This window comes from Cricetulus griseus, chromosome 7 (genome assembly GCF_003668045.3).
Source record: "Cricetulus griseus strain 17A/GY chromosome 7, alternate assembly CriGri-PICRH-1.0, whole genome shotgun sequence".
NCBI lineage: Eukaryota > Metazoa > Chordata > Mammalia > Rodentia > Cricetidae > Cricetulus > Cricetulus griseus.
Window position 1 is genome coordinate 45,313,587 of NC_048600.1, and position 14,169 is coordinate 45,327,755.

Sequence of the window (14,169 nt, forward strand, 5' to 3'; positions counted from 1 at the left end):
CTGCTCTACATACTCAGGAGTTCATCTTGCAGTCTCCCTAAGCAGGGATGAGGCTGCCCTACAAATCCAGGGCTGGGCCTTGTCAGGCTCATTTGCCCGGCCAAGAACAGAAAGTTTGCTCTACTGCTAATCAGCCCCACAGGGTAGAGAAGGCCCAGGGGCCTTGTTAGTAGGTCCCTGTGGCACTGTCCAAGCTCTGTTCCCTAACATCACTGCAGACCTCAAAAGAGCCAGTGGGTGGTATTGTCCAATGGGCAGTAGTCTCTGGGGGGCAGCTGGCATTTCCTCTGTCCTGAGGCCAGGGGTGGGGTTGCAAACCCAGCTTTTGCTTCTCTTGCCCACCAGCCTCAGGCTGGCTACCTCCGACGCCCCCGACGCTATGGAGGAGTGGGATGTGCCCCAGATGAAGAAGGAGGTGGAGAGCCTCAAGTACCAACTGGCCTTCAAGAGGGAGATGTCCTCCAAGACGATCCCGGAGTGAGTGCCCTGTGATGTGTGTCATTAGCCTGTCCTGCCTCTGCCCCTTGGGTTAACCAGGGTCTCACATCCCAGTGGGCCGGTGACATGAGAATGACCGACATTCACTGAAACTCCTCACTCACAGGCTTCTCAAGTGGATCGAAGATGGGATCCCCAAGGACCCCTTCCTGAACCCTGACCTGATGAAGAACAACCCTTGGGTAGAGAAGGCCAAGTGTACCATCCTATGAGTCTGACCCACACTCTGTGTAAGGTGTGACTTTATAAATAGACTTCTCCAGATGTCTTTGCTTTTGTACATTCCCTGTGGGAGTCACTGTGATCTGATGTCCTAGGGCAGCGGGGGCTACAGCAGGTCCCTGATGTACAGGCTGCGTCGCACAGCATTGGAAACACCCTCGTTGAACCGGAACCAAACCTCACTCCTGCCCACTGCCACACCCATGCGCCACTCGTCTGTGTCCTTCTCTGGGGCTTCAGCTTCTGCAGGGACCAAAGGGTTGCACCTCAGCAGACCCCAGCCCATGTCTTCATCCCCCCCCCTTCTGTGACCCATACACACCTCTGCTTGGGACAGCCACTCTCCTGATGACCACACGTCCAAAGAAGTCCCTCTCGGGCTAGCAGAGAAGAGGGGCCACCAGATTGGTTATGTGGGCAAGTGGGCACACCCAAGCCCTTCCCATGGGAGAGGAGACTTCAATACCTCAGAGCTAGAACTGCAAGTAGGAGTACCTCTCCTAACCCACTGCCCACTTTCTGGGAGCAACAGGTGGGTCCTTGGGACCTGGAGCAAGCCCCATCCTCCATTCACCATTTGACCCAGCCCTATCCCCCACACCTGCTCTTGCACGACTGCTTTCTTCATGATGTGTTCTAGCCGCTGCTCATGGTTACGTGGAGCAGGTTGCCTCACCCCTTTATCCCCACTGTCCGTCTGCAGACTTGCAGGCCCTGAGGGACCCTGGTCCACCTGAAAGGAAGTATAGTAAGAGCTGGCTGGTCAAGGACAAGCCACTGATAGTCCATGCTATCTCAGCACCAAGGGGCAAGCTTACCTGGGGGCCACCTCTAGCCAAGGCCAAAGCCTCTGCCCGCCGCATCTTCTCCATTTCAATCTCCCGGGCAATAAGCTGCTTAGCCTGGTAGGTGAGGGGCTTTCGGGCAGGCAGCTCGGGGAAGCGGCAGACCTCCTCCACATTCCTGACCAGGTGGGTGAGGCAAGATACCAGGGTACCAGTCAGCAGCGCTGGGGTCTGCATATTGCATCACCCCCACAAACCAAGTTCAAGAGCTAGGGAGTGGAGTCAGTAGGGCCAAGGTCTGCCTGTTACACCAACCCATACACCCAAGTTCCTGACGCTACTACATCCTAACACAGCGGCAGCTGACTACCTGAAGCCTCAGTTTCCCCAACTACAAGTGGGATGACCAAGAACAGTGTCACGGGGGGATATAAGAACAGGCAGGGACACTGGGGGCCTCACAGGAATTGCAGGCTGTCCGGATTGCTGCTGCTGCGCATCAAGTCACTGGAGCCTTCTGGAGCCCCAGGGAGCAGCAGATACAAAGACATAGAAGACTATCCACCTTTGGATGGACAGAGGTCAATGAACCCCATACTAAAATCTGGCTGTCGGAACACTGTCTGACCTGGGTGGGGCACAGTGCCAGCCACATCTGTGCCAAATCTAAACTGTAACCAACAACCCCTTGGGCACCTCACCAAGGCCACACTGGCTTTGGCACCCACATTGTAGGTCCCCAGGTGTTCCTCCCTGGCCCAGGCACAGGGGCACTCACGGCTCCAGCCTGTACAAGTACTGCCCATCAGGTGTGCGCTCCTGGTGGTAGGTGAGACTGTAGGCAAGCATGGTACCCACAAGGCTGGACAACTGCTGCTTCTCACGGGCACTGTACAGCTGTGTGCTCACCTAGGGTCAAGTGGGCACAGACAGGGCAACTGAGCAATGCCAGCAGCCACACCAGCCACAAACTCCATCCTTTCCTCCAAATCTGACACTCACAGGGCGCAGCTTGGGTGCAAGGACATCCAGGAGCAGGCAGAGGGTATCCAGAACAAGGGCCTGAGGTGTGGCCCTGCTGCGGGTGGATGGTGCCATACCTGACACCAATGTCTGGATGTGGTTCTTTGTCTGGCTCATCCGGGTCTGGGCCTAGGAGAGAAAGTGAGCTAGGGCCAGGTGAGCCGAACCCCCCAGGGCCATACCCTAAGTACAAATGTAGCAGATGACACACCTCCTGCTGGCTGCTGGGGAAAGTGATACGTGGCACGTGGCTGGAGGCAAAGAGCACATGGAAGGCAGCAGGCAGGAAGGGCAGGTAGCGCAGCAGCTGGAAGCTCTGGCCATGGTGGGCAGCCTGCTCCAGCAGGTCATCAAAGGCCAGCCAGTCAAGGGCACAGCACACGGTGCCTAGGCTGGAGTCTCGGAGGCGAAGGTGTAGAAAGTTGTCAAACAGGCCCTAAGAGTAGTAAGCAGGCCATGACCCCCTGAGGAGCGGGTAGGCCCAGAGCCTCTGACCCTCATCTCCCCACAGCATGAGCTCCAGCCTCAGGATCCTTTCTCTAGCTCCTACTCTGTGAAGTCCAAGGTGTAGGATCAGCTGCCCACTCAGGGAAGGATCTACCTGTCTAATGAAGACCCTGAGACAAGGGGGCGGACCTCCAGGGGTCCAGGTGGTTTTGTCCCCAGCCCTTCCCTGATGTGGCAGAAAGTTATATCCTCAGAATCCAGGGCACAGCATCCCCAGCTTGGCCCGTGTGAGTCCAGTTCCCACTGGCCACACCATATAGCCCCTCCAAACTGCAGATTTCCAGATTGTCCGTGGATTCCCAACTGCTAATCCAAAGCTGCTTAGAGTTGAAAGCAGCTTAAGCCAGGCCTCTGGGGAGTAGTGGAGGTTATGTCATTTGCTCAAGTCCAAACCTTTACCTGCTTTCTACCCCATGTGTAACCCTCCATTTAGAATTTAGTGTCTCTAAGCCCCAGACCCCAACATGTACCTCGCAGAGATCCCCAAATGGTTCCCAGTCACCAGCCCAAAACTCATCCTTAGATGCCTAAACTGTCTTATGTCACCTCCAAATTTATTCCTTCAGTCCCCTTCCTGGGTCTGAGGGTCATTCCATGTAGCTCATGTCCTTAATCCTGCCATGCCCTTGAATGCCTGACACCCATCCACCCACACTTTGGAACTGATCCAGAGCATCTTCTGTTAGTACCAGGATCATAAGAGCTGGGGTGAGCACAGGTACCTGGACAACCTTCTCATGCTCGCCTGCAGAGGTGGTCACACGTAGGATATGGTAAAAGCGCTGGGAGGCCAGGGTCAGGGAGCCCTTGTCCCCATCATTGAGCAAGAGAGCATGGGTTGGTAAGATCAGGTCTTGGCCCACAACTCGCCTGCAAGTAAAGGGTGCTGAGGTTGACACCAAACCCAATTGAAAGCAAAGATGCCACCATCATCCTAGCCACCTTGGCTGGCCTGTCTTATATCATTCTGAAGGAACAAGCATCTCTAAACAGTCATATAGGAGCAAAGGACTCTGACTGACTAAAGGAAGGTCAGGGAAGGTCACCTTCTGGGCCGCTCCCCTTGAGACACTAACTGGGCCCCAACTCAAATCAGGTCCCTACCCACAGGACACAGTGAAACTAAACAGCTGTCCTGGAGCCCTGGCAGCACCAGGTGTTGTCTCAGCTCTAGGCACCAGGAGCATCCAGAACAAGGCTGGCCTATCACACCACCTGGACTACGTACCTTTGAGCCTTGGGCAACTGGAAGACCTCTTGCCATACAGAGAACAGCCCCTTGCGCTGGTCCTTCAGGCCAACATGGGTGGTCTGCACATCCCTCACGCTCAGCTCCCGCCGGCCCCTCCCATAGAGAAACTGGACAAAGGGAGAAGTAAGCAGTAGCCACCTCACTCCACCCTGCCTCCCCCGAGCCACAGTCCCACCTGTAGGGTGTTGATACAGGCACGGATGTCATTGTCAGTTTTCTCACAGAGGGCAGCTAGTGCACCTGGGTCAGACCGCATGCCATGCTGCAGAGAGATCTAGAGGTGGGGTAAGAAGTAGAGTGTCTACCACTTCTGAGAGGACCTATACCCCAGTATAGCACATCCTCAGAGCCAACCCTGTGGCCACAACCTGGTTCCCTGGACATGCTGTCCTGTGCTGGGACAGCCAGAGAGTGCAGTGCAGTTCCTATCTTAGGCCTATACTATAGGCCTATACTATAGGCCTAAGCCAATGGGAGAACACCAGGGTGCTCAGGGGGAAGGAACACGGGAAGGCAGCTCAGGATAGAGGCTGCATCTCGAACCGGAAGCTGTCCTCCCCCTCCTCCCCCTCCTCCTCCTCCTCCCTGCCCTGCTGACCTCCTGGAGTCGCTGCACCAGCCTGGAGGGTAGAGTTGGCGGAACATGGAGCAGAAAAGCCTGCTGCTTTAGCTGCCTCAGGGAAGGTGTAAACCTGTAGGACAGGACCTGCGGTTGCCACACCAGGGACAGGCACAGGGGCTAAGCCAGGGGACCCTTCTGGCCAGGAAGGCCCAGTCCCACCACTGCACTCACTGGTCATTGCAGATGCAAATGATGGGCCTTGTCAGGAGGCCCCCCTCGGCCCTGCGCCGCCGACCCCCTGCAGGTGCAGCTGTGTCTCCTTGCTCTGCCTCCTGTGGACCCTTGCGATTCAGGACACTCAAGAGAACATTGATGGCTGCCTTCAGGGAGGCACAGAAGACGTCAGTGAGCCAGAGCCCCAATGCATCCAACCTGGCTTCCTACCCACCCACCTAAGCAGCAGGGAGGCCTACCGTGGAGGCCCCGTCGATTTCATCAATAACCAGGCAGTTGGGCCTGCCACCTGCACCCAGCACCGACTCCATTTGCGTAGCTGCTTCAATGCGTGTACGGAAGGCCTCAGGACTACGGTCATCACTGGAACAGCAAGGCCAAGACAAGAGTTAGGGATAGCAGCCAGCATCCCAGCAAGATCCTATGAGGCTCCCAGTGGATGTAGCTACCACCAGGCTCAGCAAGCCCTGAAGGACAAGTCCCAACCCCAGCCTACACATCCAAGACCCTAGCTCTTCCCACCAGCCAGGGTTTTAGAGCTGCACCGCAGGCTCCACCTCATGGAAGCCCCAGACACGGGTCTTCCCCTCCACTCACCTCGCATTCATCTCAACCACGCAATACCCTGCATGCCGTGCAACCACGTGTGCCAGTGTGGTCTTGCCTAGTCCTGGAGGGCCGCACAGCATTGCCACCTACAGTCAGAGGATAGACCGCTGATCCCTTAGGCTCCAGGGAACCCCTGGCTAGTAGCCAGGGACTAGAGACACACTCCAGCCATCAAAGAGAACACCCAGGGTACTCAGAGAAAAACCTGAGGAAGCAAATTATGTGGGGACTTGACAGGAACGTGAAGACCCACCCAGTGGACCCGTGCCCCTTTCCCACTGTCCATCATCCTGTTGGTGAAGCACAAAGCCTTCAAGGAGCGCTGACTATATCTAAACCCTTAGGAAAATGGATTCAACTTCAAATTCACAACATTGGTACTTGATGCCAAACCTGATGTTGTTGTACCCATAGACTCTAGAAAAGTTAAAGATGTCTCATGGACTCCCAAGTCTATTGCAGTAGTACTGGCTACCCAGAGGGCAAAGTCCCAAGCTCAGCTATGTTCACACAGGTTCAGGTGTGGTTTACCTTGTGCCGGGGCCTCCGGCTCGGGTCCAGCTCATCTTCTAGCATCTCCTCCAGCACCTGCTCATGACTTTTCCACTTGCCAGGGGCTGTGGCCTCCTTCCCAATCCGGGTTGGCTCTATACTGGGCCTGGCCTTCCGGGCAGGCCTCTCATGGCCAAACACCACAAGGTCCCATAGCTTCAGCCACTTGAGGAGGCAGCGGTTAGTGAACTGTTAAGAAGAAAGCCTAAGGGAAGGGCCCCTGCCAAGCCCACATTTTCAACACAGACAGGGACATTGAGGCTCAAAAGGAAGACCCAGGCTCACTAAGGCCTCCATCTCTTAGCCCTGGCCCAACCTCTGGGACCCTGTGCTTACCCCAGGACAACCCACCACCAACTGCTGAGGGTGAGCAAAAGGACAGGCTAGGACAGCAGTTCTCAACCTGCAGGTCATGACCCGTTTGGGGGCTGAACAACCCTTTCATAGGGGTTGCCCAAGACCATCAGAAAACACAAATTTACATTATGATTTATAACAGCAAAATTACAGTTATGAAGTAGCAATGAAAATAATTTTATGTTTGGGGGGGATCACCACAACATAAGGAACTGTATTAAAGGGTTGCAGTGTTAGGAAGGTTGATAACCACGGGGCTGGGACATCTAGACCTCTAACAAAGCCCACAGCAGGTCACAGTCAACTAGCAGTAAGCCAGTTTTGTGCTGACTCAGTTTCCCCATTACCACTCAGAGTCCCCACATCACCCTTAGCACCCAGTGGCCCAGCACCATAGCCATCAACTGGATCTGACCCTTCTCCTCAGGCTGATAGGGCAAGCTAGTCACACTTAAGTGAGAACAAAAAGAGCTCACGTCATCGCTGAGCAGCTCCGTGTAGTGCTGGGGTGCAAATGCATCCACCCAGAGGCAGTGCTGAGTAGTGTGCTGGCCAGGGGCTGGGTCTTCCTCAGGGGTCCCCTCCAGAAGAGCGTCCACCCTTTCAGACCTGAGACTGCAGAGAATCAAGTCCTGATTCACTACACAGGGGTCACAGTGACCATGTCCACCATACATGCCAGAAGGTCAGTCCAAGAACAAACGAGGGTGCCTGGGGTGGGAAGGATGTAAATCACCTATGTAGAGTGTCTGAGAGCTCTTGGGCCTCCTCAAGCAGTTGCTGCCGTCGCTATACAAACAGGATAGACTAGCATCAGGACAAGTCCAGCCAGCATGTGGACTCAACACACATACCTCCCCACACTCCACTAAACTCACCATATTGTCAACCTGCTCCTTCAAGGAAGCGAAGGGGACACCCAGCAGGCCCAGCTGGCCATGGCCTCGCCACTGGACATCCAGAGGGGGATTCTGGGTGAGACAGATTTGTCATCTCTGTAACCCTCCCAGGTCACAATGCCCTTCCCCAAAAAGGCTGACAGAGAGGAAGAGACAAAAGCACGCCTAATCAGAGAGGAGCGGCCTCACTCAGATGGGCCAGGTCCAAGGGAGATCAGCCATAGGGTGTGGCAAGAGGAACAGAAGAGCAGAAAGCTAACAGCTGGGGTACAGGGTGGCACTCTACTGCCACATACCCCCAAAGTAACAAGGCTATTCCCAACAACGGACTACCTGGGCATGACAAATTCTAGCATTTCAGACAGGTGAAACTGACATCAACCTGCCGAAAGCCCATTGGCAACATAAAGGAACCAATGCTATGGCTAGCCCCATGCTGTAGTCACACACCTGCACCCCAGTGCCTGTGAGGTCAGCGCGAAGCACCAAAAAGGCCCGCTCTCCACTTGTGGATGTCACATTGATGTAATCCTCTAAGACAGGGGGACGTCTCAGGACAGGGTTGCGGGGACTTGGCAAAGCCTGCATGGTGCCTTTGTCAGCACTATCGTCTGAGGGCCTAGGAAGGACAGGCATTTCCAATCACCCTCAATGGGGAGCCTGGGCCCACACTCTGTCCTCCCATAGGCTTCCACTCCATAGCGCCTCATCCAGAGACTAGCAGCTTTCCAAGGTAGAAATTACATTTCCTCAAGCAACACACCCAGGATCCAAAATCTCAGGGAAGACCTCAGGACTCGGTGGTGGGGTGATGTCCCCTGGAGGGGAATCAGGATACAGGAGCTCCTCCGTATCTGGCTCAAAGTTCAGTCTCTTCACCACCTCCAACCTGGGTCGTTTGATCATGGGGCCTGCAGAGACAGAGGCAGGAAGAGGAGGCAGAGAAGAGAAATCTGGTCCTCAACATCCCCTACCCGAGTGCCCTGTACCCAGCTGGACATACTGGAGGGCCCAGGCTGGTCCCTACGAACATTCTTTCTGGTATTGCGGCAGTCATTTTCTGGAGACCCCACAGGGCAGGGACGCGGGGCAGTGTCCCCACCAGCAATGGCCTCTTCAAACGTCAATGGGGGACGGCTCGCTGGAGTCTGGAGGTTCCCAGAGGACGCCAGGTCCTGTGTCCCTGCTGAGACAGAGGTTCACAGCAGCCGCACACTGCAAGAAGCGTACTCTCAGCCACTGCCTATCCCATCCACGCAGCTCTCCACATCGGCAGGAGGATGCAGCCATGACCTGGCCGAGACCCAGGACCCGCACCCACCTTCCAACTCCGCCAGCACTTCGAGCTCAGCCGCGAACTGGTTGTGGAAGTCATCCTCCACACCGTACAGATCCTCCTCGTAGTCTTCCATAGCCTCCAGCGCAGCCAGACCACAAGCTCCCACAGCTAACTCACCCTCAGAACTTCCCGCGCCACTGCTACTGCGCGCCACTCCCCGCGAACCTCCAGTACCGCCAATCAACGGCAGGCGTTCCCAGAGGCGCCCACCATTGGCCAAGGGGGCAGGGCGGTTCTTCTCACGCAAAGGGCGGGAGGAGAGGAATAATAAGTTCAGTGGTGGAAGCGGAGGACCAAGGATACTTTTTATTGGCCTGTATAGCCATCTGTATTTCCCCGGGAGGCGGGGAAATAGGTGGGGCTATGAAGGTGCGTGCGCAGACTGTCAGGGAGGGGCCTCACTATCCTTCAGTGGGCGGGGCTCCGGGCCAGGAATGCCATTGGCCAGTATGGCCATCCATCAGCAGGTGGAGTGGGCAGGGTGAAGGCGGGGCTGCACGCCAGCCAGGCCAAGACCTGGTTCGTACTGTAGGGAAGCCTGGTTGATTGCCGGACTGAGAAGTGACGTTCTGGCCCCTTGATCCTTTTGCAGGTAAGTCTAAAGGGTCCGCTTGTGGTCACAGGCTGGTGGAAGGCAAGTTAGGGAACGCCTGCAGTTCTGGGTGGTCCAGGGCCAATCAGGGCGCAGCAGACCCTGTCCTCTTCCTTGCCTGCTCAGGGAAAGTCCATAACCTAATGTGTACGGGTGAACTGGACAACCAGGCTGTTAATTCCAAATCCGGGCCAGGGAGAGCTCCCTCAACCTGAGTCCAGGGCAAGTCAGGATCTCCTGACCTCGGCCAGATCCCAACACCCCGGCTTGGCCCGTTATGGAAGGCATGAAGGGTTCCAAGCAGGTGCTGGTACCCAGTAAATGTGCACAGTGCTTGAGTGCACCCTTCCACTCCAGGTTCACTCCCACCTGCGTGCAGCCCCACCATGGAGCCTGGCAGCATGGAAAATCTGTCCATCGTGTACCAGAGCAGTGACTTCTTGGTGGTGAACAAGCATTGGGATCTACGCATTGATAGCAAGACCTGGCAGGAGACCCTGACCCTACAGAAGCAACTATGTCACCGCTTCCCAGAACTGGCTGACCCTGACACCTGCTATGGGTTCAGGTACACAGCCAACACAGAGAGCCCCACTACAGCATCCTTCCAAAGGTTTCTGGGACACTGGACTCTGCCACAAAGGTGCTGGCCAGAACACAACAGGGTCCAGCCACTGCTGCCTCTCTGCCCCTTCCCAGGTTCTGCCACCAATTGGACTTCTCCACCAGTGGGGCGTTATGTGTGGCCCTGAATAAAGCAGCTGCAGGCAGCGCTTATAAATGCTTCAAGGAACGGCGAGTCACCAAAGCCTACCTTGCACTAGTAAGTCCTGGCCAGTTCCTAAGATACAGTATGGGGACTCAAGGCTCCTAGCCTACTCCAGCAGGTCCCTCTAACCCAAGCTCCATGTTAGAGGTGGCAGTGTTGCCCTGTAAGTTATACATTATGTCCTTGCTTGGCAGGTCCGGGGCCATGTCCAAAAAAGCCAGGTGACAATCAGCTATGCCATTGGCAGGAACAGTACAGAGGGGCGGACCCACACCATGTGCATCGAGGGCACACACGGTATAGTGGTTGGGATGGGGGCCATGGGCATGTCTCCAGCCTGAACCCTGCATGGATATGAACAGCCAGACAAGTGTGGATTGGAGTTAGCTCAAGCTCTAGGGCTGGCCCAGCTGACCCCCACATTTGCCTTTGTGTACAGGTTGCGAGAACCCTAAGCCAAGTCTCACAGAGCTGTTGGTTCTGGAGCATGGACAGTATGCTGGAGACCCTGTGTCCAAAGTGCTGCTGAAACCACTCACAGGTATGTCCAGGGCAGAGGAGGGCAGGAATCTGGTCATACAAGAAAGGACCTCGAGCTGGGAAGTGGTGGCACATGCCTTTAATCCCCAGGCAGGTGGATCTCTGTGAGTTCAAAGCCAACTACAGAGTGAGTTCCAGGACAGGCTCCAAAGCTACACAGAGAAGCCCTGTCTTGAAAAACCAAAAGGAAAAAAAAAAAGAAAAGAAAGAAAGGATGGACCTTGAGGCCTAGGCCTATACCAGGTGTGTGGACAGAGTCAATAGGAAGATCTTTGCTGGGGTCTGCATGTACCCTGGAGGTTTAACTGAGCTTGCTAGCTAGACCAAATGTCTCTGTAGCTGTGCCCTCACCAATGGCCACCCCAGCCCAATCTCTTGTCCTGAGTTCCAACATCTGATTTGTAGCAAGAGATGTGATGAATCCCATACTAAGGGCTAGACCCGCCCTGCCCCATCCTTCCTGGTGTTGCAGATTTGTAAAGTGGCTATTCACAAGATTCTTTTCTTTTCTTTTTCTTTTTTTCTTTCTTTTTTTTTTTTTTTTCGAGACAGGATTTCTCTGTGTAGCCCTGGAACTCACTTTATAGACCAGGTTGGCCTTGAACTTACAATGATCCACCTGCTTCTGCCTCCCAAATGCTGGGATTAAAGGCGTGCATCACCAAAAAACAAAAAAACTAGCTGGGTGGTGGTGTCACACACCTTTTTTGCCAGCACTCAGGAGGCAGAGGCAAGCAGATCTCTGTGAGCTCGAGGCCAGCCTGGTCTACAGAGCGAGTGCCAGAACAGGCTCCAAAGCTACACGGAGAAACACTGTCTCAAAAACAAACAAACAATAGCATGCGCCTTCACCACCTGGTAGGAGATTCTCTCTTTAAAAAAAGAAGATGTGGTGGCATATACATGTAATTCCAGTACTCTGAAGGTAGAGGCGGAAAGATCAGACTTCATGCCCATCCTTGGCTACAGATGGAGTTCAAAGCCAGCCTGAGCTACATGAGTCTTGGTCTCAAGAAAAAAAAAAAAAAAGAAAAGGGACCAATAAGTTAGCTCAGTGGGTCTAAAGGTGCCTGCCACCCAGTTTGACAACTTGAGTTTGATCCCCAGACCAACATGGTAGAAGGAGAGAAGTTGTCTTCTGACTTCATTTGTACACTGTAGCATCATGCGAGCACATACAGGAACACACACACAATTAAAATGTACTTTAAAGCCGGGCGTTGGTGGCGCACGCCTTTAATCCCAGCACTCAGGAGGCAGAGGCAGGCGGATCTCTCTGAGTTCGAGAACAGCCTGGTCTTCAAGAGCTAGTTCCAGGACTGCCTCCAAAGCCACAGAGAAACCCTGTCTCGAAAAAAAAAAAAAAAAAAAAAAAAAAGTACTTTAAAAAAAATTAAGGGGAGAAAGAAAAGAGAGTTGGGGGCACAGGGTAGCTGTAGAATGCTTGCCTAGCATCAACAAGGACCTGGGTTCAAACCCCAGCACTGCAAAACAAAACAGAACTGCAAGGGACTGCCATGATGCTCTAAAGCCATCCCAGAGAACTTGCTAGATACTGTTAAGAGCGAGGTAGGGATGTGATGAGAAATGGTTTATCCCAGCCTGACCTCCTATTCCCTGACCCCACAGGCCGGACACACCAGCTTCGAGTACACTGCAGTGCCCTCGGCCACCCTATTGTGGGTGACTTGACTTATGGGCAGGCTGAGGACCAGGAGGACCAACCTTTCCGCATGATGTTGCACGCCTTCTACCTACGCATCCCCACACAGGCCGAGTGTGTGGAGGCCTGCACACCTGACCCCTTCCTGCCTGCCCTTGATGCCTGCTGGAGTCCCCATACCTGCATTCAACCCCTTGAAGAGCTCATCCAGGCCCTACAGACTGGCCCTGACCCAAACCCTGTGGACGGAGGGCACAGTCCCTCCACACCCCTGGCCAGGCCAGGTCGGCCGCCTCCTGAGACTGAGGCGCAGCGAGCATCATGCCTGCAGTGGCTATCAGAGTGGGCACTAGAGCCAGACAACTGAGGGCCTCTGGGCTTTGGGGTTTGAGAGCTGCTAGACTCAGCAGCCATGATGGCTAGAGGACAGGGCGCTCGGGCTGTGGGACAGATGTCCGGTAGGCAAGTCTTTCTCTCAGCATTCTTCCAGGGAAAGCTAAGTTCTTTCCTCATGGAATAGCTTTCTGCCTCCTAAGCTTCACCCCAGGCTTGCCCAAGCCTTTAGCCAGGAGGGGCAGAGCCAGGATCCTCCTGGGCCCCATGATGCCTGAGAAGAGCCATCCTGGCATTAGCCTAGCTAGGCTCGATTACCTGCAGCCCCCCACCTGCCTCTTGCTGCCTGCCACTGTCATGTGCCTTTGCCTTTGCTGAACTCTGCCAGGGCCTCACCTCCTCTGCCTGCATCCAGCGTTTGGCCCCAATGCATTGGAGTGTGTTGGGGAATCAACAGAGGCGTCCTCCATGCATGCCCATCTCTCCAAGCCTGGTGTGGATGCTGCTTCTGCTCTATGGGCTCCTGGCTGGAGCTTCTGCCATGTCACCACCTGCCTGGCTTCCACATAGCCATAGACAGTCAGTGTCAGCCTTTGGGTCCTTTCCTGGAAGCCTTCTGGGCCTCTCCTATCCACCACAACATGGCCACAGCACCCTAGCTGCAGCTAGGCTCTAGGATTAAGAATAAATGTTTAGTGATCAATCCTGAGAGTGACCACAATATATCTGATGTGGGGTACCCTTGACCCTTCCTTGCTGAATCTGGCAGATCTCCATCCGATGGCTGCTTGGCAGTATCCACTGTAGACCTTAAGGTCATGTCTGCTGCCCTTCCTCACTCCATAGGCAATAAGAAACATGAAGTGGGGGCTTGGGAGTTCTTAATAGGGACCAGAAGTTGGGTCATCAACCCAGTCCCTAGACGGTCCCTCCCAGTTAGAAGCATTACTGTATATAGCAGCTTTCAACCAGGGTCCCTAGAAAAGAAACTGTTCATGTTGGCCTATAGCCTAGGTGCCCAGAGTCCCAGTAATCATAGGAGGGACATCACAAAGCCAGCATTCCTTCTGAGGTCACCTGGATCCTGCTCAGACCCTCCCTACTGCCATACGTCTCCTGGACTGCCACTCTGGGTTGGACTACAGCTGCCATGATGGGCCAGACCAGAAACCACTGCTCGCTAGACGTTGGTAAAGACTACATGGAAGTCAGGGCCATGAGGCCCTTAGCTAGTTGCTTCTGCTTCCTATGCCTGTTTTCCAATCTGTAAAAGTAGCTTAAGAGTAGCTTGGGAGGCTATGTCCATCCCCATTGACCCCTCAATGGCCACTCACATGTTTCTTTGTCTTTCTATGGGGAAATACAGGTCTTTTCCTGTCTCCTTAGGCTCGGGATGTCTCTCACTCAGCACAGGCCTAGTCATAGTGGTGATC

The 14,169-nt window shown here is 54.5% G+C and overlaps 3 protein-coding genes across 5 annotated transcripts; 2 read left to right on the forward strand and 1 right to left on the reverse strand.

Annotated features, from left to right (window-relative positions):
* The first annotated feature begins 365 nt into the window (after window positions 1–365).
* On the forward strand, window positions 366–710 carry Gng13 (G protein subunit gamma 13). Its single transcript, XM_035447941.1, has 2 exons — window positions 366–477; window positions 605–710. The coding sequence occupies exons 1-2, from the start codon at window positions 380–382 to the stop codon at window positions 708–710; spliced, it is 204 nt and encodes a 67-aa protein (XP_035303832.1). The 5' UTR covers window positions 366–379.
* A 13-nt stretch (window positions 711–723) lies between these two features.
* Window positions 724–9,034, reverse strand: Chtf18 (chromosome transmission fidelity factor 18). 2 transcript variants are annotated; one of them, XM_027425058.2, is made up of 22 exons: window positions 8,822–9,034; window positions 8,504–8,683; window positions 8,264–8,411; window positions 7,951–8,119; window positions 7,480–7,572; window positions 7,338–7,390; window positions 7,078–7,216; window positions 6,224–6,433; window positions 5,681–5,778; window positions 5,323–5,446; window positions 5,081–5,229; window positions 4,886–4,979; window positions 4,463–4,561; window positions 4,264–4,394; window positions 3,758–3,905; window positions 2,740–2,964; window positions 2,508–2,657; window positions 2,284–2,414; window positions 1,539–1,683; window positions 1,322–1,453; window positions 1,043–1,100; window positions 724–963 (listed from the first exon to the last, which is right to left on the reverse strand). In XM_027425058.2, the coding sequence occupies exons 1-22, from the start codon at window positions 8,910–8,912 to the stop codon at window positions 827–829; spliced, it is 2,904 nt and encodes a 967-aa protein (XP_027280859.1). In that variant the 5' UTR covers window positions 8,913–9,034; the 3' UTR covers window positions 724–826. The 2 variants fall into 2 exon arrangements, with proteins under 2 accessions (XP_027280859.1, XP_027280857.1); XM_027425056.2 differs by having other exon boundaries at window positions 8,504–8,686; window positions 8,822–9,032.
* Window positions 9,035–9,305: 271 nt separating this feature from the next.
* Rpusd1 (RNA pseudouridine synthase domain containing 1) lies at window positions 9,306–13,445 on the forward strand. 2 transcript variants are annotated; one of them, XM_027425067.2, is made up of 6 exons: window positions 9,306–9,431; window positions 9,789–9,999; window positions 10,131–10,254; window positions 10,395–10,497; window positions 10,640–10,741; window positions 12,370–13,445. In XM_027425067.2, the coding sequence occupies exons 2-6, from the start codon at window positions 9,818–9,820 to the stop codon at window positions 12,768–12,770; spliced, it is 912 nt and encodes a 303-aa protein (XP_027280868.1). In that variant the 5' UTR covers window positions 9,306–9,431; window positions 9,789–9,817; the 3' UTR covers window positions 12,771–13,445. The 2 variants fall into 2 exon arrangements, with proteins under 2 accessions (XP_027280868.1, XP_035303818.1); XM_035447927.1 differs by having other exon boundaries at window positions 9,322–9,431; window positions 9,811–9,999.
* The last annotated feature ends 724 nt before the right edge of the window (window positions 13,446–14,169 follow it).

Excerpts from the sequence above, each read along its gene's own strand:
- Gng13 (XM_035447941.1), top strand. The coding sequence starts at position 380 with ATGGAGGAGTGGGATGTGCCCCAGATGAAGAAGGAGGTGGAGAGCCTC. Across the intron at positions 478-604 it reads TCCTCCAAGACGATCCCGGA|GCTTCTCAAGTGGATCGAAG; the intron begins GTGAGTGCCCTG and ends CCTCACTCACAG.
- Chtf18 (XM_027425056.2), bottom strand. The coding sequence starts at position 8,912 with ATGGAAGACTACGAGGAGGATCTGTACGGTGTGGAGGATGACTTCCAC. Across the intron at positions 5,447-5,680 it reads GTGGTTGAGATGAATGCGAG|TGATGACCGTAGTCCTGAGG; the intron begins GTGAGTGGAGGG and ends TTGCTGTTCCAG. Across the intron at positions 4,395-4,462 it reads CCTGTATCAACACCCTACAG|TTTCTCTATGGGAGGGGCCG; the intron begins GTGGGACTGTGG and ends CCCTTTGTCCAG.
- Rpusd1 (XM_027425067.2), top strand. The coding sequence starts at position 9,818 with ATGGAGCCTGGCAGCATGGAAAATCTGTCCATCGTGTACCAGAGCAGT. Across the intron at positions 10,000-10,130 it reads GACACCTGCTATGGGTTCAG|GTTCTGCCACCAATTGGACT; the intron begins GTACACAGCCAA and ends GCCCCTTCCCAG. Across the intron at positions 10,498-10,639 it reads GTGCATCGAGGGCACACACG|GTTGCGAGAACCCTAAGCCA; the intron begins GTATAGTGGTTG and ends CTTTGTGTACAG.